Here is a 14,078-nt window from a genome sequence, read left to right as displayed (position 1 = left end):
GCTGCACACCGCAGCACGCAGCTAGCCCAGGTGAACTTACACCGGGCCAAGGCGGCATCCGCCGCCCTGGCCAGGTTGTTCACCTCCCAACATCTCGGGCTAGCTCTCATTCAGGAGCCTTGGTGCAATCAGGGCAATAAAGGCCTGTACACCAATCAAAGGTAATATGCGACCAACGGGGTGCACACCCAAGAGCATGCATATTAATAAGGAAAGATATCAATTATAATATCTTTTCAGAGTTCCTAAGCAGTGACTGTGTCGCGGTAACGCTGAGCGGCACAGGAAAGTTACCAGCGGTCGGCATAGCATCGGCGTATTTCGCTGGGGATGCAGCATGCCAACCACCGGAAATCATCGGACTCGTGGAATGCTGCAGGAGCAAGAAGTTACCCCTAATCATAGGATGTGACGCCAATGCACATCACGTGATATGGGGAAGCACCGACGTCAACAACACAGGTGAGCAGCTAATAGATTTTATTGTAAAAAGTACACCGACATTCGTTACTAGAGTAAGACAGGAGGTCCTAGACATAACTCTGATGAGCAGGTCTCTAGGACCACTTATCCAGAACTGGCATGTGTCGCCAGAGGAATCAATGTCGGATCACCGAATCATTAGATTTGAAGTAGACTTCAACCCCCAAAAGGAATCCCAAGAAAACAAACTGGGATTGGTTCAAGTCCTCTCTTGAGCTCAATCTCTCTAACGAACCGTCAGGCAGGGTTGCCAACTATACGTCTTTTTACGTAGATCTACGTACTTTAAGCCTTTCTTGCAAACCTACGAACTTAAGTCCCAGAATCTACGTATTTTCTATCAAAATTGTTCAAATTTGCAAAATAAACCGAATGGGCATATTTACCTTTATTTTCGCGAAAAAATTAATAAACGTTCCGTTTCATACTAACGGACACCCCTAGCCTCTTGTTTAACTTGTTTAAATTAACTACAGGTGGTATAGGTTTACCAGAATCTCGTGGCAAATAAGCCAAACTTTAAAAACATATATTAAAATCCATTCATTATTTAGCCTTATTTATTTCATACTCTATGTGCAAATATATAAATATCTATATAAACAGATCATTTGCATGTAAAGTTTGGCTTATTTGCCATGAGATTCTGGTAGACTTATAATTCATAGATATTTTTATTTTTAAATTTGTTGTTTGTTTGCTGTCTACTACTTTTAGGGTAATATAAATTGTCATTTTATTTACTTTTACCTACCCTACTCTCTTAATTTCACTCAGAAAAAAAAGTACGTAGATCTACGTATTTTTTATATGGCAATTTCACATTTCTACATAACTTTCTTTATCTGACCTACGCCTTTTTTAAAATCCGAGTTGGCAACCCTGCCGTCAGGTATACCCAGACATTCTTTAGAATTGGATCAGGCAGTGGATAACCTCTGCAAGAAGATAACCAATGCTTTTGAGGACAGTTGCCCTCTTGGCAGACGGAAAGCAGATAGAGACGCCTCATGGTGGAATGACAACCTGGAACGGCACCGAATCTCCACCCGCCGGCTCTTTAACAGAGCAAAAACGAGCGAGGATAACTGGAGACAATACAAACAAAGCCTGACGCTCTACAACAAAGAGATCAGGAAGGCCAAACGGAAGAACTACAGAGACTTCTGTGAGGCAATCAGCACAGCCCATGAAGGGGCAAGATTGCACAAGGCTATGGCCAAAGTTGCACCAGAAAGTAACCTAGCCCTGAGGAAATGTGACAACTCTTAAACTTCCAACGACAGGGATAAACTAGCTTTACTCTTTGAAACACACTTCTCTGGGAGCTCACCCCTGGCGGAATATACGGCCAACCAAATGGAGGCAACGTCCACTCCAAGATATCTCAGACCAAGCGCAGAGGACTGGGCAATTGCCAAGTCTCTAGTCTCCCCGGAGAGACCTCAATGGGCAATTGTGACCTTCCAGCCATTTAAGTCACCTGGTCTGGATGGTATCTCTCCATCATTCCTGCAGCAGGGACTGGACTTACTCCTAACCCGCTTAAAGAGACTGATGCTAAGCAGCCGAGCAATTGCATAGCAATCATCCCCAAAGCAGGGAAGAAAGACATCACCAACCCAAAGTCCTTCAGACCTATCAGCTTAACTTCGTTTTGCCTTAAAACGTTGGAAAAGCTGGTAGAGTACCATATTAGGAGCACAGTTCTTAAGGACTGTCCGCTGCAACCCACGCAGCACGCATACAGGGCAGGTCGTTCAACAGACACTGCACTGTACCAACTTTGTTACACTCTTGAAGGGGTAGTGGACAACAAAGAAGTTGCAATCTGCGCCTTTCTGGATATAGAGGGAGCCTTTGACAATGCGTCGCATGATGCTGTCTTAGCGGCCCTCGCCAGAAGGAATATAGACGCGACAACAAGAAGGTGGATTGGAGCCTTGTTAAGCTCCAGGCAGGCAATGGCGACCATTGGCAACAGCACAATGACCGTTGCCACAAGCAGAGGATGTCCGCAAGGTGGAGTCTTGTCTCCTTTACTGTGGAGCCTACTAGTAGATGAACTACTAAAGAAACTCGCCGACAGAGGAATACAATGTCAAGGCTATGCCGATGACATACACTGGTCGGCATATATATTTTGACAAAATAAAAGTGAAATATACTCGAAACTTGAACTTGCTTCTTTTAACTTTTGGTATCAATGGAAAGGTAATTCAAATGCCGTTTGAATGATACCATACTTTTCTCAACTCATTCGATATTTATTGAAAAGGGCCATTTTCAACAAAAAAGTAAAAAAAAACTTTTTCCCTCGGCTTCAAAACTAAAATTTTTGGATGCAAAAAGTTTCTTTAATGAAAAATAATAGGAACTGCAAAAAGAATTTTTCAAAAATAATTTTTCTTCTATTTTTAATGATTTTTTAAAGGTGACAATGTCGGAAAAAATTTGTATGGAAAAGAGAAAAATACGGCTGAAATGCGTATTTCTAGTCATTTTCAAAAAAATTAAATTAATTAAAAATAGAAGAAAAATTATTTTTGAAAAATTCTTTTTGCAGTTCCTATTATTTTTGATTAAAGAAACTTTTTGCATCCAAAAATTTTAGTTTTGAAGCCGAGGGAAAAAGTTTTTTTTTACTTTTTTTTTTTAAATTGCCCTTTTCAATAAATATCGAATGAGTTGAGAAAAGTATGGTATCATTCAAAAGGCATTTGAATTACCTTTCCATTGATACCAAAAGCTAAAAGAAGCAAGTTCAGGTTTCGAGTATATTTCACTTTTATTTTGTCAAAATATATATGCCGGCTAGTGTAGTAATAATTTTTTTTTTTTTTTTAAAGCTTTGCTCTATTAATTGAATCTTCTCCTTACGAGACTAACAATAAGTGTATCAAATCTTATACTATAACCTAACTATCAGTCATATAGACTGGAACAGTTAAAAATGGCCCTGACAAATTATGGCTGGGTTGGAAGGTCGTTACGTTGCAGGCGGGTTCTTCTGGAAACCCGAGTCAGATCCCTTGCAAGAGGATTTGGGTGTGCTGAGAGTTTTTCCTTGTATGACGCTTTTTGCTTTTCTATTTCATCTTTTACTGCGAGAATGCCAAGGTCCCTGTGGATGTTTTCGTTTCGAATATACCATGGTGCCCCAGTGATAGTTCTCAGGATCTTTGCTTGAGCGCGCTGTATGATGTCTATGTTAGTTTTGCTCGCGTTTCCCCAGAGCTGGGAGCCATACGTCCAGATTGGTTTAAGAGTGGAGTTGTAGAGCAGTACCTTGTAGTCCAGACACATGGGCGATCGGGCGTTATAATCCAGTGGAGGCTGCTGGCTTTTAGTTTTAAATGTAGTTTCTTGCATTCGATGTGTCTACGCCATGTTAGACGTCTGTCGAGGTGGACGCCGAGATACGTTACTTCGTTGACTTGGGGGATCATTGTGCTATTCAAGTGGATCGGAGGGCATGTTTGTCTGTTGAGAGTAAACGTTACGTGCTTACACTTCTGTTCGTTTATTTTGATACGCCAGTCGGATAGCCACTTCTCTATTACCGTGAGGTGGTTGGCTAATTGGGATGTTGCACGGACTGGGCATCTGGAGCGGCTGAGGATCGCAGTATCGTCAGCGAAGGTGGATGTTAGTAGTCGGTCGCTCGTGGGAATATCCGCTGTGTAACGGACGAATAGAGTTGGTCCATGTGCGCTTCCTTGTGGGACTCCAGCTTCGATTTTATAGTTTTCGGATGTTGTTGTGTTGCACCTCACTGCGAAGACTCTGTTGTAGAGATACGACTCGAGTAATTTATGAGTGTACCCGGGAAAGTGTGTTTTGATTTTATACATCAGACCGTTGAGCCAGACGCGGTCGAATGCTTGAGATACGTCGAGGAATATCGCGCTGCAGTATTCTCTATGTTCGAAGGCTGTGCGAATCTCTGATGTTATTCTGTTGACTTGCTCGATAGTTCCATGTTTTTCTCTGAAGCCAAATTGGTGGGCTGGGATAATGTTATAAGCTCCCATATATGGTAAAATGCGTGTTAGAAGGCATTTTTCGAACAGTTTCGACAGGCATGATAAAAGACTTATTGGTCTGTAAGAGGACGGAATCGTGTGATCTTTTCCGGCCTTTGGTATCATTATAATTATTGACTTTTTCCATTTTTTTTGGATAGTAGCCAAGACTTATGATCCCATTGAAGAGTTTACAGATGACCTCAATAGCACAGTTTGGAAGTTCAATTATCATTTTCGGAGTTATTTGGTCATCGCCGGGAGCCTTTTTCGGTTTTAGCCTTCGGATGACTTTGGTGATCTCATTCGGTCGAAACGATGGTATTGTGGATTCGCTTTCAGTTTGGATTTCCGGTAGAACGAAAGGACTTGCGGCGGGATTCGGTTGGAAGACGCCCCTGAGATGTGAGGCAAATGTTTCGGCTCTGTCTGTGTCGCTGCGCGCCCAGCCACCTGAAGAATTTCTTATCGGGGAGACGGTTTCAGCCGACGAGCTTAGATTTGGGTGAGCCCTCCACAAAGGATGCTTTGCACTTGTTGGAGAGAGTTTCTCGATATATCTCAGTTGGGCGTTTTCGGCATCTTGCTTCAGAACCCGGTTTAGTTTGCGGGTGGCTTCATTTAGACGTTGCTTTGAGCATGGCGATCTGCTGGTTTGCCACGCCCTTCGCAGACGCCTCTTTTTCAGAACGAGCTGTTCGATTTGCAGGTTGGTTTTGAACTTCTTTATTTGCACATCATGTCGTTGTGGTGTTGAGATCCTGGCTGCTGTGTCGAGTACCTCTTCCAGGGCGGCGGTAGAGCAGTCGATGTCCTCTTCGATGTTGAGCTGGGTGTTAAGTTCAATGTGAGAACTGACGTACTTCCTATATTTCATCCAGTCAGTTCTGTGCGACGTCAGCCTGTAGGTGTAGTCCGTAATTTCTGGGCTTTGAAGAAGGGTTATCAACAATGGAGAGTGGTCTGATGAGAGATCGGGTAGGGCCGTGGCGCTTATTAGGTTGCGTGGGATGTTTTTTGTAACCGCGAAATCAATTAGATCTGGGATCTTTTAAACATCTCTTCCGCCTTCAGGTCGCCCATTAGTTTCGAGAGGCAGCACCTTGCGATCCCTGGCCGCCCCTCGGTGGCTGAGGTCGCTTGGCGTTTCGCGCTCGTGCGCAGCATTCGCCGTTTATGACGCCTATATTCCCGCATCTCCAACAGAATGCGATTCTTCTGTTGCGGCATTCTTTCGCCCAGTGGTCTTGGCTTCCGCATCTCCGGCATGCCTGGGATGGATTATTCACATACCCCGGCCGTGCGTTACGCTCGTCTGGCTCCTCCTGAAAGCGCCTGCACGTTGCTGCTGATTCCCTCCTCGTGGCCGGCGCATGGTATCGGGCTTTTGTGACATTTTCTTGCTCGAACCGTTCTCTCTGCTGGACGAGCTCCTCAAATTCGTCCGCTAGTGCCATCAGGGTATCCAGGTTCTGGCACCTGTAGGGGCGGATAAACAGCCGTAGTGTCGGGGTGCTGTTTTCCTTAATCCGCTCCAAGATTTCGTCCTTGTTCAAGCCCAGGGGTCGCATCAATGTCTGCATGTCTACCATGTAGTCCTTGAAGCTTTCGCCGTAGTTCTGCTTCCTCTGCCTGACTTGATCTGCGAGTTTGTTCATGAATCCCCTGGGCAAAAAGAACTCCTGGAAGCTCTGGCTAAATCCGCCCCAGGTCTCCCAGAACCTGTTGTTGGCGATGAACCATTTGAGCGCTCTGCCCTGAAGCAGTTCCGGCATCGCCCTCGGAATTTGGTTGATGCCTAACCCGTATGTCATGGCCGACCACTCCACTTGTTCGAGGAACTCCAGGGGCTTCTCATTCCCGTCGTAACGGAAACTCCACTCCCTGACTTGTTTTGCGATCTTGGCATAATCCTGTCCGGGTCTTCCATTCTCCGCACGTTGTTCGCGGTTGTCGCTCTTCCTCTCCCTGCTGCTCTCTCGTCGGTCGCGGCTGCTGCTCCTGCCGGCGTTCTGCATGCTGCTCACGTCCAGGCTGCGCACCAGGCCCTCGGCTCCGGTGACTTTCAGGCCGACCGACGGGTACTTGGCGTAATCCCTTTCCAGGGCCGCCAGAATTGCCAGCGCTTCATGATCATGCTCGGAATGGTCGATGAATTCGGCCAGAGTCCGCCTCATGTCCTCTACAAGGCCCTCTAGCTCGATGCCTAGGGCGCTTGCGATCGCCGGGAAATCGTCCTTTTTAAGGTTGTATAACCAGGACTTCCCCATTCTAAACCTATTTTCTGGTCTCTTTGGTCTGAGTATCACGCTTGGGCGCCAGATGTAACGAACTGCTTTTTTATGTCTTCGCTCGCTACGTAAACGTGCGGCTAGCTCAGTTGAGTTTGTGTGTTCGTCCCACCAAATTTATTGTTGCGTGACCCCGGGACCAAAGAAGAACGCAGAGTTAGGTTAGATTTAGAATATGTGTGCTGGGTTTATTGCTTGTATTGCGGAGTCTTTCGGGCACCGGTCGCGAACTAGGTTCGCTACGAGTCTCTCACAACTTGGCGGATATTGAGCAGAAAACCTTACTGGAGGGCTAAGCAGCGTTGCTGCAGTCAACACTCCACGCTCTACCCTGAATTCGGTCGGGATTTCGTCGGCTGGGCCTCGGCAGGTCCTCACTCTCGTGTGGACCGACTCCGGGCACCTTTCGCACAACTCCCTCGGATTCTCGTCGGCTGGCCCTCAGCAGGTTCTCAATCTCTCATGCGAACCGACGCTGGGTACCTTTCGCACAACATCCACTGGATCTTCGTCAGCTGGCCCTCAGCAGGTTCTCAATCTCTCATGCGAACCGACGCTGGGTACCTTTCGCACAACATCCACTTACTCGGACTCCACCAATATCGTCGTTTTCGAGACTCGTAGACGCACCCTACAACCTACCTTGTACCCTCGGGATCTCAGCTTGGCAGTCTCAGCTTATGTAGACGCGACCGTCGTTGGGCTTCTCGACTCGGCGATCTTGATTCCGGGTATCCTGGCACTTGTTGTTCACTTGGGCTTTCACTCGCGTTGGTACGATCTCTTGTACGACTTTCACTTGACTGTCCTGCTGCCTGCACGCGTCCTCCTTTTATAGGCCATCCTGGTCCCGTAATTTCCCTCCTTCGGTGGCGTGATCGGGTCCAAAGTACAGGACAAGTGGCGTGATCGGGTCCAAAGTGCAGGACAAGTGGCGTGATCGGGTCCAAAGTGCAGGACCAGTCCCGTTAGTTCACGGTCATTCCTTTTGTGCTGGTCCAAAGTCCGCGAACTTCACCGTTATACGGGTCCAAAGTTCAGGACTTCACCGTTATAACGGGTACAAAGTCTGGAACGGTACCGTTAGTTCACGGTCTCTCCTCTTTGCGCGGGTCCGAAATCCGCAGACTCACCGTTATTGGGTCCAAAGTCTGCAGACTCACCGCAGCATTGAGTCCAAAGTCCTTTAAGCCGTTATTTCCCTTTTTTACCACCGCACACAGCGCATCTCGCCGTTGCCATGCAGCTCCCCTGCACTCAAAATTGTAAGGAGATTTACAACTCCTTACATCTCCCCCTTCCTTCGGAAACTTTTGAAAGCTTCGGTCTCCGGAATTTCCTGGGGAAAACGTCCTCGAATCGCCTCCTTCCCACGTCGACCTCCAACTCCTGAGTGCGGCTAAGGGCCTCTTGGATCTCAGCCGGACAGCCTCAGCCTATTGGACCCTACCTGGTCGTTCAGCATCTCGACTGTGGCATCTTGACCCCCATGGCTCCTTGCGCACACGTCCTTCCTCGATCCTTGTGGCCGCTGCCACTCCCTCGTCGAGCTCCTCTCGCCACGGCTGAGAGCTCCTCCAATCTCAGCACCTAAGTTTCAGCTTATGTAGACTTCCCGCCGTTGGGCTTCTTGACTAGGGCATCTTGACTGTCGAAAACTCCCAGCACGCGACTCCTTCCGATCCTCGTTTGAATTCGAACCGTTTCCCGCGTAGTATTTTCCCCGCGCACAATCGATAACTCATCTCGATCGATCGTGGCGTTGCCACTCCTTAGGGCTGCAGTCATAATTAGCGTGACCGGCCAGCGATATTTCCAGTATTTTCTTTGCTCCCATCGATCGCACTATCGATCGACCGCCGTTATCGTGGCGACCCCATTCCCAATGTTCGCCGGCCTCGTGGTTTTTGTTTTGGTAAGTACTTGATTTTACTTTTGTGATTCTTACCACTTAAATGTTCCTTGTTCTACTTTTGCCCCGTGCAGACGTGTTTCTTGATCGCTCCGCCAAGCGAGTCAATTAGCTCGATATTTAAGTGAAATAAAAACTGAAATAGTAGCGAAAAGACGCTGGCAGCAATGCCAAATCATATTAGCTCCATTACCTAGTTTTCTAACAGATCAAAGTGAAGAAAACAACTAATCTCAAACAAAATACAATGCCTGCGGGCAAATCAATAATAAGTGCAACTAGTAAAGCCACGAGTCAAAGTCGAATGCAACAACAACAAAAGCAAGACGAACGCCGACTGTCTTCTGCCCGGAATAATGCTTATGTAGCAATTGTTTCGGAGACAGTAAGTAACGAAGACGCAACAATAAAAGCAATGTCATTGACGGCTCCCGAGAGAGCGCGCTCACTGTCACCTGCACTCCTAAGCTCAAGCAGCGCTGTCATGGCCCAGTCGTGGAGCTCCCAATGCCCATCTCCACTCTCACCACTCATTGCACTGACTACGTCAGCTCTTGCGCTGACCAGCACGGTGCCCTCTATTACAACTGTTGTTTCGACGACGACAACAACAACTTCAACGTCGGTGGCAAATTTGTGGCCGATATTGTCATCGCAATTAAAATGTGTCTCTGCTGCCTCTCTCCCACAAACTACGCTTGTACAGACCGGGATCGATCGGTATGTACAAATAAAAAGAAAGCTTAGCCCACAAAAAACTAATGCAAACCTGCCGAAAGTATCGAAAACCTCAGGCAACAACAACAAGGCAACTTCTGAAAATAGATTTTCTATACTTGGTGACCTTGGAGAAGATGAGGGTCAACCGCCTCAACCCACCAAAGATGTAAAGCCACCCCCTATATACATTAGGGAACACAATTGCTCGGAGCTTATTAACAATCTTAAACAAAAAATCGGGCCAAATAACTTTTACATTACCAACCTAAAAAGAGGTAATATATCAGAAACCAAACTCCAAATAAAAAATGAAAGCAACTACCGCACTGTGACGAATTTCCTCGACCATGTGCCGGTAAATTACTACACCTACCAGCTCAAAAGTAGCAAAGGGCTACAAGTTGTAGTAAAAGGAATAGAATCAACCGTCCCAGTAGCTGACATAGCCGAGGGACTAAAAGAGCAAGGTTTTGACGTTAAACATGTAACCAATATAATCAACAGGGCAAAAATCCCTCAGCCGCTATTTAAGATTGAACTGGCGCCAGAGACTGCACCTCTTAAGAAAAATGCAGTCCACCCTATTTACAAGTTACAATATCTCCTTCACCGAAGAATTACCGTAGAGGAATCACACAAGCGAAACGGCCCGGTACAATGTACTAACTGTCAGGAGTTTGGGCACACAAGGAGCTACTGCACCTTGCGATTAGTCTGTGTCGCCTGTGGTGATCTGCACTGCATAGATGCATGTCTGAGAAACAAAGAAGATCCTGCAACGAGGAAATGTAGTAACTGTGGTGGAAACCACACTGCCAACTATAGGGGCTACCCTATCTATAAAGAACTCAAGACTCGTCTGACTCAGAGGCGCAGCAAACCGACTACCGCTCAACATGTTGTTCAACCAAACTACTTCACGCCATCAGTAACAACACCCGGGGTCTCCTTTGCCAGAGCTCTTCGATACTCTGGAGCATCGCCAGTGCCAGTAAGTCTTTCTCACCCTGAAGTTGTGCATTCTCTCCAGCCCATACCAAATCGAAAAGATGACTCGCTGCCAGAGCAAAATACCCAGCGAACAACTCAACCCACTACTCAGCAAAACCAGCTTCCCCCCCCACCAGCACATAGCGGACTTGAACACACACTAGCTACGCTTACAAAAATTATGCTATCGATACAAAGTACCCTGCAAGACCTAACGCGAAACCAAAATCTTCTTTTGGAGCTTTTGATTAAACAATCTAAATGAATCCCTTAAAAATATGCTTCTGGAACGCCAACGGCGTTTCCCAACACAAATACGAACTCCTACAGTTCCTAAACAACCATGATATCGATATCATGCTTCTCTCGGAAACACACCTAACCAATAAAAACTATTTTTATCTCACCGGCTATGTATTTCACGCGACCAACCATCCAGATGGCAAAGCGCATGGAGGCACCGGCATTCTCAGCGCATAAAGCATCATCCTCAGGACGCATTCGCTTCTAACTACTTGCAGGCCACATCCATACGTATCAATATAACCAGCGGCCCACTCACACTATCAGCTGTGTATTGTCCCCCACGATTCAATATTCCAGAAAATGAATTTTTGGGCTTCTATAACTCACTAGGTAACTGCTTTGTAGCTGCCGGTGACTATAATGCAAAACACCACTACTGGGGCTCTCGGCTTATTAACCCCAAAGGACGACAACTATACAATGCTATTATCAAACCTAGTAATAAGCTAGATTTTGTTTCACCGGGTAGTCCTACATACTGGCCAGCAGATCCGAATAAACAACCAGACATTGTCGATTTTGCCGTAACTAGTGCCGCCCAGGCTGATTCGTGTTGGAACACTGGCGGAACTTTCATCTGATCATTCGCCTGTTCTTCTCTGCCTAATTGAACACCCACAGCTTGTAAAGCGACCACAATTTCTGACTTCCAATACAACAAACTGGCTAAAGTATAAAAAATATATCAGCTCCCACATTGAAATCGAACCCAATATCTCGTGTGAAGCTGACATTGAAAACTCACTTAAGCACATAGCAGATGTAATGTCCTCAGCTGCCAAACACTCTACACCTGACCCTTTAGCTACATCCCTCCCAAATACTATGCGTACAAACATGCAGATCCAATCGCTCCTTCAAGAAAAGCGTAGACTTCGCCGAAACTGGCAGACACACCGATCCCCAGCCACTAAACAAAGCTTTAAAGAAGCCTGTCGGAAGCTATCTAAAGCCTTCATAACTGAGAAGAATCAGGCTCAACGCGCGTATATAGCAAAGCTCTCACCCACTAGCAACAAATTTCCACTCTGGAGAGCGCACCCAAACATTCAACCACCTATAGAGCCCGATTTTCCAATTCGATCACCCTCAGGTGTATGGGCGCGTAGTGACGAGGAAAAGGCCAACATCTTCGCCTCTCACTTACAAAACGTCTTCCAACCTCATCCGCCGGCGAATCAATTTACTCTGCCAAACATCCCACCAGCAGAGCCTTCCTCCACAATCATTCTTGAAACAAGTACAGTCACAAAAGCCATTGTAGAACAGATGAATCCAAAAAAAGCCCCCGGCCATGATTTAATTTCGCCTAAAATGATAATTGAACTGCCAGCATGTGCAGTTAAATTCATCACCACCATATTCAACTCAATACTCAAATGGGGCTATTTTCCTCTGCAATGGGAAAAGTCCGTTATCACAATGATACCGAAACCAGGCAAGGACAAATCCCAACCTTCGTCATACAGGCCCATTAGCCTCCTTCCGTGCTTATCAAAGCTATTTGAAAAGCTGATTTCATGCCACCTAAGAACACACCTCCAAAACAACAGAGCGATTCCCCTGCATCAGTTCGGCTTTAGGGAAAAGCACGGAACTATCGAACAGGTAAATCGCATAACAGCTGAAATACGCACAGCTTTTGAATACAGGGAATACTGCAGTGCCATATTCCTGGACGTGTCTCAAGCCTTCGATCGCGTATGGATTGAAGGTCTAGTTTACAAAATCAAGACCGTTTTGCCACAAAACACCCATAAGTTGCTTGAATCTTACCTCAAAGATAGAGTTTTTACTGTAAGATGCAAAAATTTCTTCTCTGAAAACCACAAAATCAAGGCTGGAGTATCCCAAGGAAGTGTGCTCGGACCGATCTTGTATGTCCTGTACACGGCTGATATTCCTACAAGCAGTCAAACAATTCTATCCCCCAAGTCAACGAAGTCACCTACCTGGGCATCCACTTAGACAGGCGGCTTACCTGGAGAAGGCACATTGAAGCGAAGAAGACCTCCCTAAAACTCAAGGCCAATAGTTTACACTGGCTCATCAACCCTCGCTCACCTCTTCCGCTGGAATACAAAGTTCTACTATGTCTAAAGCCAACCTGGACGTACGGGTCTGAACTTTGGGGGAACGCAAGCAGCAGCAACATAGAAATCATCCAACGTGTGCAGTCGAAGATACTGCGAACAATAACGGGGGCCCCCTGGTATATTCGCAACGCAAACATCCATAGGGACCTGGATATAAAACCCGTCAAAGAAGAAATTGATAGTAAAGTTTTGAAATACGAAAATAGATTATCAATACATCCAAACCAACTAGCCAGGCAGCTCAGGCGGCTCAGGAGCCACTCTCGTCTACAGCGCAACGACCGCCCACTCCTGCCCAACTGAGGGCTGTCGACCAATTAATAATCATCATAATATAACAAATAAATAATAATAAATAATATACATTAATAATACATTGTATAGGTTAAGATCTGAATTCTTATTGTAAGTCTCTTCAAGAGAAAATTCAATAAATAAAGATAAAGCTCAAAAAAAAAAAAAAAAAAAAATGTTCCTTTTTTAGCCACTCCAAGCCGGGTTGAGCCGCGGACGCCGTCTCTTGATGTATGCGCCGGGGCGCTGACCCTGGCTAGCGCGTCCCGGCAGGCCCACATGCCCGGCTATCGTCCCACCCCTTTCCCTTCCCCTTCGCCGCGGCTCCCCGCTCTGGCTGGCCGTCTGGATTTGGCCGTGGGCTCCCAGGTAAGTTTTTGAGTTTTAATTTATTTTGCTAACTCGTGTAACAACTCACCGTCTGTCCTCCAGAGACTCCGGCTGGCTCCAGGGCACTCTTGATGCACGTCGAACCCACCCCGTGTGTACTGCTGGACCGCCCCCTGCTGGACGTCCGCTCCTTCTCCGCTACCCCACGGCTCCCCGTTCTGTGGCATGCCACAGGCTGGCCGTAAGGGCATTGCCTCAGGTGAGTTTTGTTGTGTACCTTTTGCGTACGTGCCTAACCTTTACTCTTTTTTTTCCTTTTGTTTCCAGCCCGCCTGCTTATCTGCGGATCGCCCGCCTCCACCTGCCCTCGCTGGACCTGATGCAGCCGCCGCTGGATTAACATTATTTATTATTATTTTTTTTATGTGATTTAAATTCACCTTTTTGTGATCTTGTGCGTGCGGTTTCTTAACTCCACCGAAATATACTCGTGTGTGTTCGTGGTGTCGTCCTGACCTATCCCAAGTACCTCCAGTGACTCCTGCTTGCATCCCAGCCCCCCTCCCCCCCTCCTCCAGCCCCCCCGTGGCAATACAACTCGGTGGTTTTTGTGTCCTTTTTTTCTTTATCT

General features: G+C 46.6%; 1 protein-coding gene across 1 annotated transcript in view; it reads left to right on the top strand.

Annotated features, from left to right (window-relative positions):
* LOC122320353 (piezo-type mechanosensitive ion channel component) overlaps window positions 1-4,570 on the top strand; it is a gene marked incomplete at its 3' end in the record, with an annotated part of 78,887 nt that extends 74,317 nt beyond the window's left edge. The window contains exon 9 of the mRNA XM_043208546.1: window positions 4,542-4,570. Coding sequence (XP_043064481.1) covers window positions 4,542-4,570 — 29 coding nt within the window. The remainder of the gene's footprint in view (window positions 1-4,541) is intronic.
* Between the last annotated feature and the right edge of the window lie 9,508 nt (window positions 4,571-14,078).

This window comes from Drosophila ficusphila, unplaced genomic scaffold (genome assembly GCF_018152265.1).
Source record: "Drosophila ficusphila isolate 14025-0441.05 unplaced genomic scaffold, ASM1815226v1 contig_470, whole genome shotgun sequence".
Classification (NCBI taxonomy): domain Eukaryota; kingdom Metazoa; phylum Arthropoda; class Insecta; order Diptera; family Drosophilidae; genus Drosophila; species Drosophila ficusphila.
This window is presented reverse-complemented; position numbering and strand designations above follow the sequence as displayed.